The following is a 20,947-nucleotide window of genomic DNA, read 5'->3' on the forward strand; positions in this document are numbered from 1 at the left end:
CGAATAGATCATCAAGTGTTTACTTTGGCGATCTTTCGTGTGAAACGTCCTAATTACCCGAGTGTGTTAAATATTGCTGACACATATGTCCGACTGCGGGAAAGTCACAGGTGCGACACGGATCAGTATAAATAAGAATCGCCTTCAAGCGACAACCTGCAAGTGATACCAGAACTCTTGATGCGCCATTCCGCACCAGGATTTTTTATTAAATACAAGGAGATGAAATTTTGAAAAAATTATGTTCTAATTTCTTCACATTTAATACCTAACTATTTAACAAGGTTTAAATTTATTTCTCATGCAGATATTAGCAACCATGAAACTTCTGCTTCTACTTTTATTCGTCGGTGCCGCGTGTAAGTATTATTATCAAATGTTGAAGTTATACCTTTATACGTCGGGCTAAATGTCATAATCATTATATAGTAGGATCGGGAAGATGGGACATCTTTAGCACATAATATTCAATTAATTTGATCGTGCTTTAAACAGTTACCAACGGTCTACCGAAGTTGTGAGCATAAGGTTTAATAATTCTTTGAATGTTCCTTGTTTACTATACCGAATGGGACGGGAAAATAAAATGAAAAAGGTGTCCCATATTCCCCTATCCTACTATATATTTGTAATAATCTTTAATTTTTAACTAAAAATATTAAACAGTATAAATACACCGGCATGAGGCAAGATAGGACACATTTTCATTTTATTTTATCGTAATATTTGGTAGTAAACATTCAAAAGAATTTTAAAACCGTATTCTTACGACTCTCATGAACCGTTGTTAGTTATTTAAATACAATCAGGATATTAAGATATTGGGTGCTAAAGCTGTCTCATCTTACACCACAGTACTAAAATGACCAGCTGATATTTTAAATATAAATTTCAACAGACGGTACAATCGTGACTACAGTCACTGTAAACAGCTACGCAACATATGCTAGTTCTGGCAATGCTGTGACCCTCCCATGTTCGTATACAATGGAACCTAATGAAGACCAACCTCCAATTATTTACTGGATCAAGGTATTAAGCCAAATAACGTTTAGTCTAATAGGAAAAGTAGCACATTTAATGTTAAACTATTGTAACAGATTTCATGATACCAATTTGCAGGGTAGGCTATATATATATATGTGTCATAAACAGCAACCTATCCGTTGAGACTTTGTTTTACTCGACCACGATGTGAATTTAGAAAAGCTGCGTAACGTGTGCCATGGCAATTTATCTAACAGGGTGTAAGTGTGGACGACCCGAATGCGGAGGTTATATTCAAGGGATTCCGTTATTGGAACGAAACTTTGGGAGAATATCGTCAGTTCTTTGGTAACTACTATGGAAGAGCATCAGTGGCCGATTTAAAGGTGAGCTATAACGAATATTTGGACGTACGATATAAATTCCTTAACAGTTTTACAATAAACAGAAATCCAAGTATTGACTCATATTTCTTTACTTCAACACTAATAAACAAGGCGATAGTGTTTGTACACGTACACCTGCCACGTTTATCTGGCGAAAGGTTTCAGTTTTTGTAAAAAGCCAAATTTAAACCTTGATGAACACAGTGATAATTATTAGCATTACCTGTATTGTTTGCTTTCAGGAACCCTCCATTCAGTTAAATTATGTAACACCTCAAGATGAAGGACGATACTGGTGCATGGTTGCCGAATGGTCAGGAAGGCAACAAGAAGGAACTGACGCCGATGGTTTGGCACTCATGGTTGATGGTAAGTGTAACGGTCTGTGTATACTCCTTCTGGTTTTATCGAACTAAATGGGTTTTAATTTAGAAATAACTATAACAATTCATTGGGACACCAGAGTGGGCATACTTACCACAAAAATAAATGTTTTATCAAAGTCTGCACGTTCTTTGTTACCAACACTATTAACACCAGGACAGAAAGATTACGCGACCTCTTTCAAAACGGATGCGAGCGTAACTGTCAGTGTGGGCGATTTCGCAACTCTAACGTGTGTCGGTGACGCAACATTTGATACAGTGACGTGGTACGAAGGACCTTTCCATCTTCCAGACAGCGAAAACTTCACCTACACCGAGGTTTGAAATAATTCAATGTTTCACAACTTCAATTTTTTTAAAAAGTTTTTACAAATTAAGGTGCTGGCTCTTTTTTAAAAACCGCTGATAAAGCGATGTTGTCTTGAGCCTATATAGAGTTTACGGGTTCGGGTCGATGCTATACCATTACGGGCGTGTGTGTTCTTAGGTAGGATATTTAACACTGCAAAAAATACAAGTATATAATTATACTCACAAAACTGTCGTTGAGTCTTCACGTGAGTGTAGGTAGCGTTTACTCATTAGTATTTTAGTGTACTCGAAAAAATATATTTCAACTTGTTTTGTTTGTTGCAGATTGGAACTTACTCGAAAATAGGAACATTTGATTTAAACAGTCAACAAGTAGAAATGGAAGCCGGATTTACTGAGATGTACATCGACCTTTTCCTTTCACTTCATATTCCCACTACCGATATGGAAAACGCTGGAAGGTATGCAATTTTTATTCTCAAATGTAAATCGTCATGTCCTACTTAGTAGAAGGAGTAAGCTATTGGTGCGTAATGACCTGAATTACGTTTATTAAGTGAATTGTTTTGAATCTCAAAATAGTACAATAAAATTGGAAATAAAATTCTCTTCCATAAACAGATACTGGTGCGAGGTATCGCTCTCTACCGCCTCTAACGTCGAATTGGAGACAGACAGGTCTTCTGTCCTATTGGTTGTCCAGTGTAAGTTGTTTCGTACTTTTATTATGTGCTGCATATTTAGATACTATGTGCTAAAGCTGTCCCGTCTTCCCCTACCCTATTGTGTGATACCTGTTTTAATATGCTTGTTTAAAGATATGCAAGTGAATGAGTTTATATTCACGCCGAAAAAAAAATTTAAGTAAACGTTTATAGTTTATTACATGTGCCTTCATGAGCCATATCAAAATAATTTACAAAATTTCGTATTCCATACACAGCTCCTCCATTTGATTGCGCTGGAAAATCACCTGGTCTTTATCCCGATCCAGATGATTGCTCCATGTACTATGAATGTGTTGCTGGTAACCCACTGACTTATCACAGGTCATGTGGTTACGATGGCCTCGTTTTTGATGCAGCAAACAATTACTGCGATTGGGCTGCTAACGTAGCGCCACCATGCGGGGTAACTATTTTGGTTGTTTTGATGATAACTTTATTAAGTCACTTTGCTTGGTGCTTTTACCGGTTCCAATATATTAGCGATTTCTTAACCAGTTACACAAGAATAACAAACACCGCCAAGTAAATTGTAGACACTGAGTCCGTATATATAACCAGTGTTACTTGCAAATATTAAAATGTTAAACGAACCCACAGCGGTTTTTGACCACAATAGCGATGTTTTTGATTGGATAACTTCAAAGCAAGTTTCGTTTTGTTACGTTACCACAAAGAAGTTCCAAGATTTATGAAATATTTTATTACAGACAAGCAGCAATTAAAAGAAGAACTGCATCACTTGACACGCCATTACAATGCGTGAATAAAAAAAATAAAAAATCGTGACTGAGTTTGTTTGGTATGAATATACTAAAATTAGTTAGATTTAAGGCCTTATAGTAATGCATTTTAAAACGAGATAGACATCTAAATGAATCTGACTACAAGGACGACATTTTAAAATGTTGTGACAGTATGTGGCCGTAACCAAACAATCAAGTACTAGACTTTATGGCCGGTTGGGCGGCGTTATGTTTGTTTGCGAGTCTTTGCAGATGTGTATATAGGCCAGACACGACTCAATCAGTTTGTATATGCAAGTCTAGTATATTTTTTGATGCGATCTTATACGCTCGAAGTGCAACTTATTTACCAAACACGCCCCTTCCTCTGTCTGCAAGAAGGCAGGTTCCGGTGATGCATCTTGCTCCGGATGTTGAGAGGAAGATTACAGTATCGGCAATCTCTTGTGTTGACAAGCATTTGCTTCCAAGAGGATGCATTGGACCAACTTCACCAAGGACTTCAGAAAGCTTTTCCGGACTAAACATTTGTTGTAATATCGGAGTCAGCACTACCGCTGGGCTGTAAAACAGGTGTGGTTATCTTAACGTGAAGGGTGTGAGTAACTTAAATGAATGAAAACTTTAACGACAATACTTACTTGACGCTATTCACACGTATGTCATATTTTGCAAGCTCTAAAAACAAATTGAAGTGTGCATTAAAATTAATTGATAATTATGTAAATGTTAGCTTACCAAGAGCAGTAGACTTGGTAAAGTGATCAATCGAACATTTTGCCATGCTGTAAAGCAAGTTGTTTGTTTCACATATCTTTGTTAGGAGAGTTGATATATTCACAACGCAACCTGCAATATGGGGGAGATTATGCAATGTGTTCAAGTCAAAGATATATGGTCAAATTGTTAGCCTTCATAAAACGTGCATTAACATATAACCATATTTTATTTATTTGTATCTAATCAACGCCCGTTCTTTGAAACAAAATGATGTTTATATTAAACACTATATTCGTGACAAACGTAGGATGACGTAATATATATACCTTTCGTTTTCTTAAGATGTGGAACGCATTTTTGAGTGAGATAAAACGGTGCTCGAACATTAACATGAAATATTTTGTCGAAGTCCTCCACATTTGGCTATACAAAATTAACGGATAATTATTCGTAAGGTTGGAATCCACTAAGTTTGCTTTAACTATCGCCCATTGTATATAACTACCTATTTATTGTAGAATTTTATCCAATATATGTAACGGTTGTTCAATTCCCGTATTTTCTCATGAATATGCTATTTGTTCCCGTATTGGTAATATAGTAGGGTGGGGAAAGATGGGACACCTTTAGCACATAATATTCAAATATCCTGACCTTGTTTTAAAGAATTAACAATTTATTTAGTTCACAACGGACCTTGGAAGTCGTGGGGATAGTTTTATAATTCTTTGAATTTTCTTCGTTTACTACTTAAGGGACAAGGAAATAAAGTTAAAAGATGTCCCATCCTTCCCCACCCTACTGTATAAATAAAATGTATATTATGACATTTAATGCCCACCGTTTCAATTCCTCCGTTCACAATTGCACCACAGTTATTGATAAGAACATCAATGTCACCCAGTTTTGATACGACCTCCTCAACCATTTGATCTATATCATTCAACTTCATCAAATCACCAATAATTTCAATGACCTGCAAATATTTGGTAAGAATGATAAAGATTGTTAAAGTTTTTTTGATAACAACATGAAATAGTTAATTTGTCAATATAAATGAAATATAAAGTCAATTTGTTATATAAAAATAATGAGCCAACTCTTTCATAAATTCGAGGTCCTCGTCATGCCTTGCTTTTGGTCTCCACCCATAGGGAATAGATGCCTCTTTTGTTTTTGTTGTGTAAGTTTATAAATACAATATAGTAGTGAGGGGAAAGATGGGAGACTTCAGCCCAAAATTTCAAAATTAAAAAATATTACGGTTTCTGAATGATGCCATTATTGTACTTCTGCACCTTTCATTAAACCACGATACTTGATTGATGCGTCAAATTAGCAAAATACAAAATTTTGGAACTTTTATTTTATAAAGGTTTATCGAGCATTAAAAATAAGCATCTTAACATTATGTTTTTTTCAGCCAATGAAAAGTGTTGTATTCGTTTAACACCGATGGGGACAAGTAAAAAATAATGAAAAAATGTCTCAGCTTCTCCCACTTTCCAATTTACTATAACTTTATTACCCACGCGTGGCGAGACAACAACACTTGGGAAGACGGGGCACCTTTAGCACAATATTTCCAAATATACTGATGGTGTTTTAAACAATTAACAATGGTTTATGTAAGTCGTGAGGAAACGGTTTTGTAATTGTTTGAATGTTCTTTGTTTACTATCAAATGAGACGAGCAAATAGAACTAAAAGGTGTCCCATCTTACCCCATCCCACTATATGAACAGGAGTTCTTTAAAGGTGCTTATTTCTATGTATTTTTTGGATGACCTACCTTGCCTGCTCCATGTGCTTTACACTGTTCTGCAACCTTTCCCAATTTTTCTTTGTTTCGACCACACACACCTAATGCGGCTCCTTGTTTTGCAAACGTGTAAGCTATTTCCTCACCAATCCCACTAGATGCCCCTTTTAAAAAAAATCATTTTTTTCTTTGGATAACAGTCGAAAACATCGTGATAATTTTATACAACGAAAAAAAAGAAATCAGCAACAAAATGACAATCTTTAATACACACGCTGCCAATAAAAGCGTGGGTGCTGAGCCCACCGCAATAGGACTTAAATATTTATATAAAAACAATAGAAAATAAATAATTATGTTATTTTGACAACGACTGGTATAAATCGCTAAATATAATTTAATGTACTTGCCTGTTATTACAACAACTTTATCTTTCAATTCGTTCATTTTACTGCAGCAGAATACCGTAAACCTTATAGACCTTTAATATGAACAAGCAATTGTCAAATGCCAGTTATTTGCAAAATCCTCAGGATAAATATTTGTAGCCTGTGTTATTTATCGCCTTCGGGCATAGCTGAAAGCCATATCTAAACATCACCTGACGTTTATCAAAACGAATTTGGTTTTAAGTTTTATAAGGTATACAAACCCTAACAGAGAAAGATTGCGCTACACCACTCTGGAAGTGCGTCACAAATCGTGAGTTGAATTTGTTTACATTTCAAGCGTTTTAAGATTAAAGCGGTACAACACTTAAAGTAGAAATGGAAGAAACAACACTTCACTTGCTTAACCCCAATGGATAGAGAGACCGAGGAAAACTGTTTTTAACACAAAGTAAGCGGAGCGTTCCTTCATTAAGTGTTATCTTTTAATGCGCACATTAAAAATATGCGTTGAATCAACGTGGGACCTGCATTGAAGTGTATTTGTTATACCATAACCACAGAAAAATTAAATTGTTATAGGTGTGACTTTCGTACCCCTCCATTTAAAACGAATACAGTAGATCACAAATCATAAAAATGCTTAAACTACAATTTAACTTGTGGTTAAAATAATCGTATTATTTCGGACTGTTCATGTTGTTGGACTTCTATGTTTCGCGCCAAATATCTTGGGGAATTCCCCACCAACGAAGTTATGTTGTTTATTCTTTTTGTTTATTAGAATGAATAAATGAATGTAACTTGCTTTATCTGCGCGTGGCAGGTAAACGACGGTACTAATAACACGAATGTCCGTTAAATTTGTCTTTTACGTAACAATAGGTTAGTCTACTCAGTATTTCTATGGCTCTGGGTTAGACGTAGTCGCGCTAGCCACTGTCAAGGCGCCACTTTGTTAAAGATTAGAGGTTTAAAGGGACCTGGTTTCCACAGCTCTACCTATACATGCTAGTGGAGTAGCGGGAGCCTTTTTATATTTGTTAAATTAATCACAGCTTACCTAGTATTTAAATAATGGATGATACGTTAGACATCAGTGGAGTATCTGAAGAGGGAGAAGAGCAAATAACATCTGAACAAGTTTTTCAACAACTTGAAGAGGTGGGACAGACAGACTGAAGCCTATATATCACTAATTGTTTTTATGTTTGGAATTATTACTTTCTTAAGATGGCTTTACACAGTATCCATTTTCGTGCCACATGTAGAATTCGGATACGGGACAATCTACACAGTACGATCGGCCAAATCTAGTAGGCTCATGTTCTACGTTTGTCCAGAATTCCTGGTTTGTGGCTGAGTAAAGCTTTTAGTTCTGGCATGTAGGAGGACGAAATAAATAAAGTATTATTTATTTTTCACTAAAACATTGTCTATTCGGTGTGTCAAAACGTTTTGCATTAATTTAGTGTTGGTAAACACGGGAATTAAATCAATTTGGTGTAGAAAAGTGTTTTTTGCTATGTTGACTAAGCAGTCAAAGAACGTGTTAATTATTATTGAATGGAATGTAAGCATAGGCGCCTAAGTTTTGATTGTCTAGGTTAGGCAAACTCATACTTACAAATGTCAACTACTTATTACATCATACGTAAGCTAATAAGGTAATTAGCACACTCCCACATTACGCACTGGTTAGGAACTTAGGGTTTAACTTTCGTATTACTCGTTAGGCAGCACATTGAACGTATACACACAGTAGTAGCGGTTGTAAAGTATTGAAAGATGGCAAACTTGCAGGTGCAGGCACACGCAATATCCTACGATCTTTGTTTCTATCACAATGGCGATTGTGAGGTAATGTAACATCCTAGGTTGGGATTAGGCAATACGTAGGTTACGATAATGGATTGCATCACAATGCCGTTTGTGACGTAGTGTATCGCCGCAAGTTGGTATCGTTAGGCGCCTATGAATGTAAGAGTCGATTATAGTTATTATAACAGTAAAAGCAACATATAGCACCAAAAGGAAATTGAATAATATACACAAAAGCATAATTTATGTAAAATTTACCTTAAAATTGTATTAACGTAGAAGGTTTTCAATTTTGCATTTTTAACTGGCATTTCAGAAGCTCCAGAGCAAAATAAAGATCAAACAAAATAACTTTTCTTTGAAAGAATACAAGCCAATAAACAATATTTATAAAAAAATCATCAAGGTTTTTAAACAAAGTTTATTAAATAAGTTTTATGTTATGGTGCCCTTTTTAAACATTCTATTAGTAGATAATTATATCCCCCTTAAAATAAAATCAACTGTAAAAGTTTTTATCAACGATATGGAAACTTCTGATCATTTTTGTCAACAAACAATGCACATTTGCATTACTCATCCTCAAGTTGTTACAATATGCCACAAGCAGACATGGTTTTGCTGAAATCAATTGTTTGGGCTGATATTGAAACAAACAACTATAAATCTATTTCTGCATTTTTGATACAAATTTGTTTTCAGATTCTGTGCATAAGTAAATTTTATAATAATATTAACAAGTCCATTGTTTGTTTTTGTTCACGAGCAGTAAATGTTTTGGCTGTTAAAAAAATAGAGATCATGCTTTGCAATTTAATACAGTCCAAAGATTTTGTGCCCATGTACAGTGTGCAAAAAGCGTCAAAACTGAACCCTTGTTGTCTAATGAATTTATATTAACCCTTAATAAATTAGGGCAAAACCACACAAAAATTTAAAAGCAAACTTTTAATATTGAAGATTCAAGGAAAAAGGTGGATTGCATATTTTTACCTTATAAAACTAGCACTAAACAAAGGCAGCTTAACTGAACAATGGTATGTTCAGATATGGGTGAATGAAAGACTATCTCCAAACCTAATGTTGTGTCGAACGGATATTACCGAGTGTATCTTGGAACAAATGCAAGAAATGGAAGAAAATATTGCACGAGCTAAGAAGACTGATTTGAAGGTGTGGAATGAGAGATTTATACTTTACCAAAATTGGATACTGCAATTTTGTATATCTTTTGCTTATTTTCCATACATACATAAAAGGCATCATATACTTTTGCCCACTATAAATGAGTTAGAGCTTAAGCTCTTCTGATATTTATGTAGGGTACCAAGGTTTAAGCACATGGTGATTATTTTTGTATTTTTTGAGTTTATGGTTAACTGTTTACACAAACCATTAGGGTCGACTGAAATGGATTTGCTGTTAAATATCTTTCCCAAGAATGCTTAATATGCACACAGTCTTGGCAAAATTAAGTTTCAAGACCTTATTCTGTTGGCTAAAGGAAGGTTGGCTAACCACTGGGTCATTTTAAGGTGAGCTTACACCAATTGGAACTGGATAGAATTAGATATGTACTGAGTAGTTACCTTCGATGTCGACTTGAGAAGATTGAAAAGCATGCAGCTTACTTAATTAAAAAGGAGTCCTCAGATGGTCCTTCTGTTTCACGACTTTCACCTGAAGAATTTATGTTTGCCAAAGAGTAAGTAGTTTGCTTTAAGTATTAATTTGCAAGTCTAGTTGGACATCTAAATATTAGTTTTATAATAGTACATGGATAGAGCACCGGTCTTGTAGGTTTAACACTGCTACCTTGTGTGTCCTTGGAAACTGAATGAACTCGACCCTGTAACTAATAGCATTGGGTTGATCAATCAGCCACTCAGCCATATAAAAATAGAAACAGCCTAAAACGGCAACTGGTATTCAGGCATGTGTATGAAACTTTTGAAGGTCTGTTATTCTAGAATAAAAAAGTTACATTTATTTAAATATATTTTAATTATACTTCTTTTTAAATTGTTACAGGTTAACATCAGGTGTAACTTCTCATTTAACAGCAAGTGCTCTAAAACACATGCCGAAGAATTTACAAACCTTAAATCTAGAAGATTCTGGTAAGTAATTTTTTAACATTATTTACAAATAAAATAAGTTCACAAACATATATTTCTACAACTTGAGACATGATTTTTAGTGACATTTGATGTCTTTATGATTTATTTACATTATTATACAGTTCCAAATCTGGATCACTACGTATTTCTGCGAGTAAATAAGGCAGAAGAAGGAATTATAGTGGATTGTGAAACTGATGTACAAAATGAAGATAAAATAGATTTGGAAGTTGATGCACAGCATATAATGAGATACAAACTTATTGAAAACTTGGTTGAAAATCAAACTGTTTCGTTAATTTAAAACACTATGTACAAAATTGTAGAACAAAATTTAGGAAAATGATAATCATCAATAACTTGATTGTTCACATGCATGCGTATTGCACACAGTGCAGATGTAGATTTATAAATACAGACTGCACTAGTGATAGTTTTCTTATGATGTATGTTCCTTGGCCAAAACCATACAAATGTTTTGTTATCAATATCAATTACAACAGGACATACTCTTAAAACTTTGTGTCAACTTTTTTAACTACAGTGCTCTGCTAGCAAATGCACTTCCAATGAGATGTAGTAAAGCACGTAAATACTGCCAGAAAATGCCAATAAATTAACTATGGTTGACAAACCATGTACCATTCCAAACTGTTTACATATAGCTTTATATTCCTTATTTTCTCCCAACTTGGAACCAATCATTGGTGGAATTACTCCCTCTTCTCTTTCCAAGCTCATCTTTTTGTGCAATATTCCAGACATGTAAGGTCCAAAGATACAACCATTCAAAAATCCATTTAACACCTCCACACATAAACAAGCAAGCTGCAAAAAAATGAATGTTAGTTGCTATATAGCATGGGTGTTTTGCTTTATATACCCCATGTCTGCTCACAAGTTACCACCTATGTAACTTTGACTGACAGTTACACAACATATAAGGAAGTAAGGGACCACCGGGTTGAAGCAATTGCCGTTAAACGTCTTGCCCAAAACACATAAGCCAACAATGATAGCGGCATTGAGACTCAATCCTGTGTCCTCTGGGTTACAGGCAGATGCGCTTAACACTAGGGCAAATGTTGAGGAAAGTATAAATTTATTCAAATGTTATAAAACAACTAATATTGATAGATTTATTATTTGGAAAACATTACTATGCCTCCCCACAATATACATTCATTAGGAAACAACGGGCTAAGCTGTTGTAGCATAATTTTACTGTGTGTACTCTCACACAACGGTGCCTACTACTGATACTAAATCATATTTGTTAATTCTACATTTCTATACTGAATAAATACATATTAATTACACAACTAAAATATTACCAGAAGCAAATCTGGATTTGATGAACTTAAACTGAAGCTTTTGTGTTTCAACGCCACAACCAGTTGTACGAATCCAGTCACGCCAACAATAATGAAATAAACCGGAAAGAGACGACTTTGGACGTTGGTGAAAGTGTGTCTATCAAGTGTTTTAAACATAATAATACCTAAAAACGGAACATTTAATTATTAAGGTTTTACATACAATGAATGAATGGCAATATTGCCATGTATTTATGATTTAGGATAATCATTATACCATAGATAATTTCATACACCTTGTCACTATACCAACCTAGGAGTTGCCTTACCAGCACCAAGTATACAACTATGGGTTTAAGCAATTAAGAAAATAAATGTAACTTGTGTGGTCAAAAAACAACAGTCGGTATAAAACTTATAACACGAGTGTTCTGTTCCCACACCTCGTGCCCGCGCTACCATGTACGTAAATTTGTGGCTCTACCATGTACGTAAATTTGTGGCTCTACCATGTACATAAAAGCATTATTGACCACTAAGTTAAAGCAATTGTCGTCGAAGGTATGGCCGAAGGCCACATTCGCTTACAATGGTGATAGCGACGACATTATGCAACGCTTATAAATATTTTTTTTGCCATATTTTTCTCCCATATTAATAACCTTAAATCCTTGTTGTATAGGTTATAAATACACTTTTGTAATACTTTAATTTTGATTGTTGACTAATAATACATAACAATTAACGTGCACAGCAAAAATGACTATGTTTTACCTGCTGGGAAAGATACCCACACCGTTATACCAAGATTGATTGCAAAACAAAGAAGGAAAACCAAAGTTTGATAAAATTCATTTCCTAAAATGCGTCGATTTAATATTTCAGCTTTTTCATTATCGTTTTGAGTCAGTATGTAACCCACACTGAGCAGTGCCAATGCAGCAAACACATGCCAGAATCTTGTAAGTCTGCATATATAAAATGTTATTCATAAGCTGACGGTATTAAAGAACAGTACATATGTTTTTTATTCATTCAGAGGTTAATTTAATTTACCTGCGGTAAAGACTGTCTTTTTCAACGAACATGTTTCCCAGGGTCAGCAGAATAAAATGTTCTATGCAAAACTTCGCTGCTACACAAGTCTAAAATTCTAAATTAAAATAAAACGCCACAGTAAACATTCATAAAACATAACGTAGTGCTATTATATACAGATAATGTGTTAGTGTCGTAAAACACTTTTAATTGTTGTATTACAAAACAATCTGCCCCACCATGTACCTTTCTAGGCAACGATTTATAGGAAATGAGCGGCGACAACAAACGTGAGCCACTGCCCACCATTCATTGTTTATATGTTACGCTCTGTTTCATAACCACAGGCGTGCACTTCCACGCTCTTTAACATCGGCGCCTTTATCTGACTTTCACTCTTCGTTGCTACTCGCTTTATGCTTGACGGGTCGTGTAAATCAGCACGTACGCACACGTCTGTGGTAAAACGTTGAAACAACACGACCTGTTGGGTTTATAATGCAGAGTGGGTTTGGGACATTTTTGGCTCATAATATCCAAATATACGGATCGTGTTTTAAACAATTAAAAACGGTCTAAGAGTCGCGAGGATATAGTTTTATAATACTTTAAATGTTCTTTGTTTAATACTACATAAGACGAGAAAATATGTTCCATCTTCCCCCTCCCTACTGTACTTTGCTATTTGCAATGCTATTTGTAACTAAAAAATAAAAAAAAAACAATAAAAATTAACTCAGCTCTCTTGTTTGATTGGCGCGAATTTGTCAAATTTAAACTAAAGAACTTTAATAAAACGGAGGAATTTAAGTTTTTATTTGCCACCTAAAACTTCAACCACGTGAATTATAGTTCAACCAAAAAGATAAAAACTAAAGAGAAAATTTTAAAGAGATTAAAATCTCTTTGCATCAACCATGCAAAAATTGCACAAACCTAAGATATGTAATCTTACTTGCAACTCCGCACATTCTGCCCACAAAAAGTGCAACCCACAAGGTAACACAAATACACAATATTATTTTGAAGGAGTTCTTCAATGCAATGCAAATAGCATGACTTTTCATATTCAGGTTTTATATAATTTACGCTTTATTTTTCCTTTACCGTACAATAGCTGATGCTACTTCAAAAAAACTGAAAGGACAACAGTTGATGAAGTTGAATTATGTTATACCAAGAATAGAAACAGATATTAGAAATCCAATATCTGTAATAAATGAATATGCACAATCGAAACAATTGTCGGTGAAATGTGAAGTGTCAAGTTCAGGTGCTTCACACAAACAAATGTAAGATTTATTAAGTTGCTGCAATTGTTGTAAATGAATATGGATATGTAACAAGGAATTAAGGTAATATTTATTAACTTAAAAGTTTAACATAAAGATTTCTGTCTCCAAACATAAAACTATAGCTAGTTATCCTCAGGTTTTGATGGCACTTTCTGTAGTAGTTAAATGCTAAAAGGTAGTGGAACCAGCAGATTGATCACCGATATGGCAGATTAATTAGACCACCCATTTAACAAGAGGATTGTAGGATTAAGGTTTGATGATGCCACCAATGTGGAGTTCTGTAGTTTTGGACAAGACCTTTTATATCCATTACTTTTCTTTCAACCCAGTGATCACTAAAAAATTGTTCTAATTGTTACCCATACAAAAATAAAGCAGAAAGTATCACCCTAAGAGTCACATACATTAAACTGGAATACGAACAGAAAGAAAAATAGGAGACTGTGTTTTAAATTCTGTAATTGCCCAGTCATGTGATAAAAGAGGTAATTTCATTCATTTAGTTAAAAACTTAAAGTTCATTGCAGGTTTAGCACAGTATTTAGCATTGGAGATGATGTATTTCCCGCAGGGATTGGAAGTAATAAGAAAGAATCCAAAGTAAAAGCTGCTGAAATAGTATTGCATCAATTAAAGTCCAAAGTTTGTGTAGACATCTGTATATCTGTAAGTAGAATAGTTAAAGGTAATAGAAATTAAAGCAACTTAAAATATAAGCAGCCTTTAATGTCTCATGGATTCGCTTTTAAAGACCTGCCTGGGCAAAAGTGTGTGTATGTTTAATTAGAAAAGATATTGGATTTTAACATACCATGTTCAATTCGAGAAACTCAAGTTTTTAGCCAGGTTCTACTTTAAACATCCATGATCAAGTTGGACTTCTTGTCAACAAACAATTCTTAGATCTTCTTAAAAGATCAACAACATTAATTATGGGAAGAAAAATTATTGCTGGAATTGTTCTCACTCGCACTGTTGGTATAAATATGGAATGGGAAGTCATCAGTTTAGGATCTGGTAAACTGACAGTTTAAATTTGTTTATAAAATGAAAATCAATAAAACTGGTTGCTAATAGGCTGTTCAAATTGACAGCAAAGCAAAAGATCCATTAGTGGAAATGGATAAGGTATGTTGGTCTCCACATATAAATAATTTAAACTACATTAACATCCCATTTGTGCGATATTGTGTGATTTATTCTAATTTGAATATAAATATCACAAGAGCATCAGGCTATTTAAATTATAGTATGGTGTTTCAAGGTAATCGATGTGTGCCTGGAGATCAACTAAGTTTGTGCGGTGAAACAGTAAATGATTGCCATGCAGAAATAATTGCAAGGAGAAGTTTCTTAAGATATTTATATAAGTAAGTATTTATTTCTTCTCAATGCTTGTTTCAATGCAACACTTAAACATTCGCAAACAAATTTTCATGTGGAAGCAGAACCAATTAAATACATGATCAACATTGTAAACATATTTTTATATTCACAGACAGATATTTGATTTTCAAAATGATTTGAATAAAACTAAAACAATATTTGAAGTTGGTGAGTACAACAGGTGAGGTTCATTCTATCATATTATAAAACAAGCTGTTTGAGTTACTGATTCGTTTCTGTTTTTTTATCAAATGCTAACATCTTGCATTGAACCTTTTTCAAACAACACATATAGTAGAATGGGGAAAGATGAAACACCTCTTTTTTGTATTTTCCCGAGCCATTTTGAAGTAAACAAAGAACATTTAAAGAATTACATAACCATATTTTCATGACTCTCATAGATTGATGGTAATTGTTTAAAACACGATCAGGGTGTTTGGATATTATGTGCTAAAGGTATCCCATCTTTCGTCCCCACCCTAATGCACAAGATAAAAAATAAAATTTAAAAAATCTCATGTGTAATAGCCCTTGGGTTTACTTATTTATATCTAGATTAAAACTGAAACACGGCATTGGTATCCACTTATATATCAGTACAACACCATGTGGGGATGGTTCAATATTTTCTACAAGTGATGTTTCAGTGGAAACCAATCAATCAAATTATGTTAAACATTACCCAATTATGGAAAACAGAAAACAAGGAATCTTAAGAACAAAAGTTGAAAAAGGTTTCTGCTAATTAGCTTCTATACTACTGTGTATTAGTCATGACTTTTAACTAGAAAAATTTTTATCCACTAGCGTTTTAGTATAAAAAAAACGGTCAACAAAATTATGTTTTGATATTATGTTATGTAGTTTTTATAATCAACATACTTTATGAAAATAGAAAACATTCATATCGTGTATTACATACAGGGGAAGGATGTATTCCTACTTCCGATAATATTGTAACATGGGATGGTTTGGTTAGGAGTGAAAGATTAAGAATAATGTCTTGCTGTGATAAAATAGCAAAATGGAACTTTGCAGGCTTACAAGTATGTGAAACTCTAAAAACTTTTATCAAATTGTTTGTGAAAGATGTAAGAAACCAACTTATATCGCTATATAAGTACAGAATAATATTAGATTTTTATTTAGATATGAAATTGTATGTAGACAGCTATGTCATATATGCTTATTATAATGTTGTGCCCATTTAAAAATAAAATATACATCATAGGCAAACTTTTATTCCAGGGCGCTCTGTTAAATACTTTTATTGAACCAATTTACCTGGAGACAATAACAATTGGCCGCCACTTCCACCATGGTCATTTGACACGAGCACTGTGTTGCAGAGTTGACAAAGCCTTGCGTTGTTATAATGGAACAAAGATTCCTATCAAGTTTAAAGTGAATCATCCTAAGGTGCTGCAAGAATATTTAAATGGCTTTTAATTGTTAGGCCACACACATAAAGCTTAAAAAAGTGTTTTGGACTAAAATCTTGGTATATATTGACTGTATAAGACACCCATATTAACTGTGATATTATATAATTGCCGCGTTTTAGTTTATTATATGTATGCATACCTTAAACAGATTGGAAAAGTCAGTGGAAAAGAGCTTCAGAGGCAAACAGGGAAACTGAAAACTCGTGAGTTTAGTTTGAATTGGTCAATCGGTGATGAACAATTTGAAGTTATTGATGGAAGTAATGGCAGGTGTCAATCTTCAGTGTCAAGACTTAGCAAGTGTGCATTATATGCAATGTTTAAACAGGTAACACATAAAACATAACTACTGTACAAAAAACTGGTTTATTTATCCAAAGACAAGGAAAAATTTATATGTTTCTACAGCTCAGTAGTGTGAAATACCTTAACTACAGAGAAGCAAAACAAAGTTGTTCAGATTATCAAAAAGTTAAACGAATAATGTTTGAAGCTTTACAGCAAGCTGGATTTGGTAAATGGTCGAATAAACCTCCTGAAGAATCACAATTTTCATGATTCATAACTTTTGTTGTTACCACTATACTGTTTAAGTTATACTACTCAATTTAGTTAAGTTCGACAACAATTTTTTTATAAATACATAAATGAATAAAATGATTTTTTTTCATAATATATGATGAAAGCGTAGACTTTGGTGAGATGCAAACTTGAGTAGTTAATCAAAGTATCTAGACAGTAAATTAGGTATGTGCAAGGTGGTGTGGGAAGTTTAACATAACATCATTTTTAAATACCAATATTGTTGCACGGAGTACTGAACCTACTATGAGTCTGACACTTGATGGTTCTACCATTGTGGGCATATGTGAAAAAATATTTTTTATTCATTTATACTACGTAATTGCTGAATCTGCTCACTACAGTAAATTTCTTAAATGCCTTGGTTATTGGTTAGTCATTAAACTTCTCACCAAGGTCACACAAGTTACAAAAAAACAATGCAACCAGTATTTCAACTATTTATTACAACTTTAGATGAAGTGTAGCAGTGTAATGCAGCATTAACTTACATGAGATACCAAGATAATAATGTAGAAAAAAATACATTCAGGCATTAAGTAAAATCAAACAGCGGCATTTTATGAATCTTGCTTCAAACAGCGGCATTTTATGAATCTTGTTTTTAGTAATTTACTTAGAACATTATTTTGTTGGTTTCCATCTTAATACTGGTTTTAAACAAACCAAAATTGATTCACCTTACAAGTAAGTTAATACAAAGATAAAAAAGCTTCTTTTTCATTGCAAATGCAATCAAGCAAGTCCAGATGATGTCCTATAAAAAAGTAAATAAAATTAGGCTAGTAGTGAAGGGACAAGAAACTAACAATAACCTATCAAAATTAGTTAACTATTATATCTATATATATTTTTTAATTTATTTTATTCTTTAAAAAATGAAAGTAAATTTTACCTCTCTTGTAAACAAAACAAAATAATAAAAAAAAGAAAAATATCGTACTTTGGTTTTGTTTCTGCATCTGTTACATGTCTGATATATATTGCATCTTCCCCATTACTGGAAGGAGACAACTCAGCCCCGTATAATGGAGATGAAGCAACTGCTAACATTGAACCATCATTGCTGAATGCAAGAGATGAAACAGCAGCAGGGAAAAGATGGAATTGACAAAGTCGCTTTTTGTTGAAACCATCCCACATGTTCACATAACCATCAGCACCTCCTGTTTTATGATTGTAAGGGTGGTATGTCAAGTTACTGTACTGATTATGCTAAAATGGATAGATGACAGTTTTTTCATTGTCATCTATGTACAATGAAAAAACTAATCATACATGAATGTTGAACAGTGCATTATATAGGAATTCTCCCAGAAAAAAACTACTAGCACTGGCTTTTTGCACAAAAAGCATTGGTTATAGGCTATAGCTCATATAGCAGTTTGTTTTCAGTTTTAACTTGATTTAATGTACATTGTATACCAAAACTACAGTGCATACAGTAAATATAAGAACCTGTAGCAAATGTGCTGTATCTTTGATGAAAGGCAATGGCATGTACAGAGTAGATGTGTTCAATTCCATTCTCTTTAATCCGGTGACATTTAAACGCATATTTTTTCTTTTGTACTTCCACAGAGGGGTCTAAATATTCCACAGCAACTCTGCCCTCAATTGAACTCAGCACATAACCCTAAAATATAAAAAACGGTGTATATGTTTGACAATAGGCATCAAAACTTTTAAAATATAGGGTAGCCCGGGAATTGGGATAGTTTAGTATGTTATTTCCTTTAAATTATTATTAAACACTTAGGTTACCTGTTTGTTTGGGAAGCTTTTTATACACCGTGTCTGATACTTCAGACTTGATTCTCTTCTTTGTTCAACATAACCCATGTTCCTCAGATCCCATACCACCACAGATTTACCACAAGTACCAACAATTATATGGTCTCCACATACCGACATTGTAAACACCTGGTACAATGTCAAAAAGCTGATTATTGTCATATAACAAAAATAATGTTAATAATTTATTCCAATGTGCAGAAGTGCTTGGTCGTAAAGTGGAACTCTACAGGTAAAGATTTTGAAACACCTCAAGTTCTTATTTTTTTCTATAATATTAGGACAACCAGAAACTTATGAGAAAAAAAACAATGATAAAGCATGCATTGGTTTTGAGCTCTGCACAACCCTGTTATTCAATTTTAACTGCAAACTCATGGCAATTGATAGTAAAAACTTGGAAATCTATAACAAAATTAAATACCTTTCCTGGTTGTGAATATGATCCTATATTGTTATGTGATCTTGGATCCCACAGTTTAATTGTCTGATCCCAACTTCCAGTTACAACAACATTGGTATCGCTACAATATTCCACACATCTAAAAGAAGACAAAATTTTATGTACATACTTGCTATTACCTTTTCTGTAATTTAAGGTGGAGAAATAAAAATAATAAGCATGATTGCTAGGTAGCCTAGGTATAGATTCATATGCTTTCATACACAAGCTTCTATAATTAATTGTCGGATTCCATCCTCATTTTAGTATATAAAAAGATATGCGGTAGTACCGTGCAGCGTTATCAAGGAAAACCAACTATATATATACCCACCTGATTGAGTTGTTGTGTCTTCCTACAACTGTTTCTCTTCCTGTGTTTAAATCGTACATCATAACACTTCCATCCAACCCACCACTCCATGAATGAACTGAATCCTAAGAGAATTATTATATTTTATAACAAATACCACTATAGGCCCCGAATGCTTTAAAATGCATGGGTACTTTGACACGTACTTCTATAAAACAAATTTGGTTCCCTGTTTACTAGTTAACAGAGTGAGGGAAAATTCTTTACAGCTTCCCCTGCAACCCTAGATTTGCCACCCATGAATGTTACATATTGACACAGATTTTAACAAACATTTATCAAAGATTGATAAAAACAATATTAATTGTCACAGAATTTTTTTTTAAATTACCGGAATTGTTGATTTATAGAGAAAAAATATTCAGGCGATTTCTTTTTATAAATAGGCAGGCTATTTCACATTACAAGCAAATGTGCTTGCCTCAATGCGCTCACAAACCTTAATAGAATCATTCTCTGAACAGAAAGAGTATATATAAATCTTAAAAGTGCAAAATTTTGCAATTTTTTTCAAATTTAGTTTAGGCTACTGAATTTTTATAACTTACTGAAAAACAGCAATCCAGTACAGGTGATTTATGTTCGTACTTAAATCGTTGGCTGTTTTCTGTCACATCGTACAAACGAACAGACATATCCCATGATGAGGCAAGTAAGAACTGAGAAGTGGATGGACTGAACTTAACTGATGATATTCCATCAGTTGGACAATTATTTAACTTAAATTCATTTGCCATATCAAATTGAGTTTCTGTTTTTTATAATGAAAATTGTGACTATAGGTATACGTATAGCATAGCCATAGGTAAGGTAATTAGGTAGTAGGTGTAAGTGTAACTCTAACAGGCAATGCTCTTACTTCAGACAGCTGCCAAACTTCTTAGTTCTTACTTAGGTAAATGTAAGTATCTGCCCA

At 33.8% G+C, this 20,947-nt stretch overlaps 6 protein-coding genes across 6 annotated transcripts; 3 read left to right on the top strand and 3 right to left on the bottom strand.

Annotated features, from left to right (window-relative positions):
* The first annotated feature begins 164 nt into the window (after positions 1–164).
* On the top strand, positions 165–3,585 carry LOC149735330 (uncharacterized). The gene is made up of 9 exons (XM_089878954.1): positions 165–359; positions 899–1,032; positions 1,245–1,373; positions 1,616–1,742; positions 1,914–2,077; positions 2,396–2,532; positions 2,693–2,775; positions 3,015–3,202; positions 3,507–3,585. The coding sequence occupies exons 1-9, from the start codon at positions 302–304 to the stop codon at positions 3,519–3,521; spliced, it is 1,035 nt and encodes a 344-aa protein (XP_089735080.1). The 5' UTR covers positions 165–301; the 3' UTR covers positions 3,522–3,585.
* LOC149735331 (uncharacterized) lies at positions 3,477–6,809 on the bottom strand. The gene is made up of 7 exons (XM_089878960.1): positions 6,435–6,809; positions 6,055–6,188; positions 5,104–5,238; positions 4,589–4,685; positions 4,281–4,391; positions 4,184–4,220; positions 3,477–4,104 (listed from the first exon to the last, which is right to left on the bottom strand). Exons 1-7 carry the CDS (start codon positions 6,469–6,471, stop codon positions 3,885–3,887), a joined length of 771 nt encoding a protein of 256 aa, XP_089735086.1. The 5' UTR covers positions 6,472–6,809; the 3' UTR covers positions 3,477–3,884.
* A 466-nt stretch (positions 6,810–7,275) lies between these two features.
* LOC149735332 (DNA replication complex GINS protein SLD5-like) lies at positions 7,276–11,005 on the top strand. The gene is made up of 5 exons (XM_089878967.1): positions 7,276–7,577; positions 9,282–9,407; positions 9,770–9,939; positions 10,266–10,354; positions 10,477–11,005. The coding sequence occupies exons 1-5, from the start codon at positions 7,491–7,493 to the stop codon at positions 10,656–10,658; spliced, it is 654 nt and encodes a 217-aa protein (XP_089735093.1). The 5' UTR covers positions 7,276–7,490; the 3' UTR covers positions 10,659–11,005.
* On the bottom strand, positions 10,428–12,868 carry LOC149735333 (transmembrane protein 205-like). Its single transcript, XM_089878966.1, has 4 exons — positions 12,727–12,868; positions 12,445–12,638; positions 11,689–11,855; positions 10,428–11,182 (listed from the first exon to the last, which is right to left on the bottom strand). Exons 1-4 carry the CDS (start codon positions 12,756–12,758, stop codon positions 10,889–10,891), a joined length of 687 nt encoding a protein of 228 aa, XP_089735092.1. The 5' UTR covers positions 12,759–12,868; the 3' UTR covers positions 10,428–10,888.
* Positions 12,869–13,163: 295 nt separating this feature from the next.
* On the top strand, positions 13,164–17,842 carry LOC149735334 (double-stranded RNA-specific adenosine deaminase-like). Its single transcript, XM_089878970.1, has 11 exons — positions 13,164–13,707; positions 13,826–14,000; positions 14,534–14,672; positions 14,849–15,023; positions 15,271–15,376; positions 15,505–15,573; positions 15,951–16,129; positions 16,320–16,441; positions 16,644–16,814; positions 16,989–17,168; positions 17,249–17,842. The coding sequence occupies exons 1-11, from the start codon at positions 13,626–13,628 to the stop codon at positions 17,396–17,398; spliced, it is 1,548 nt and encodes a 515-aa protein (XP_089735096.1). The 5' UTR covers positions 13,164–13,625; the 3' UTR covers positions 17,399–17,842.
* A 6-nt stretch (positions 17,843–17,848) lies between these two features.
* Positions 17,849–20,801, bottom strand: LOC149735335 (mitotic checkpoint protein BUB3-like). The gene is made up of 7 exons (XM_089878955.1): positions 20,580–20,801; positions 19,993–20,096; positions 19,641–19,758; positions 19,187–19,345; positions 18,881–19,058; positions 18,366–18,588; positions 17,849–18,179 (listed from the first exon to the last, which is right to left on the bottom strand). Exons 1-7 carry the CDS (start codon positions 20,766–20,768, stop codon positions 18,158–18,160), a joined length of 993 nt encoding a protein of 330 aa, XP_089735081.1. The 5' UTR covers positions 20,769–20,801; the 3' UTR covers positions 17,849–18,157.
* Positions 20,802–20,947: the final 146 nt, after the last annotated feature.

Source organism: Ciona robusta, chromosome 5 (genome assembly GCF_009617815.1).
Source record: "Ciona robusta chromosome 5, ASM961781v2".
Lineage (NCBI taxonomy): Eukaryota > Metazoa > Chordata > Ascidiacea > Phlebobranchia > Cionidae > Ciona > Ciona robusta.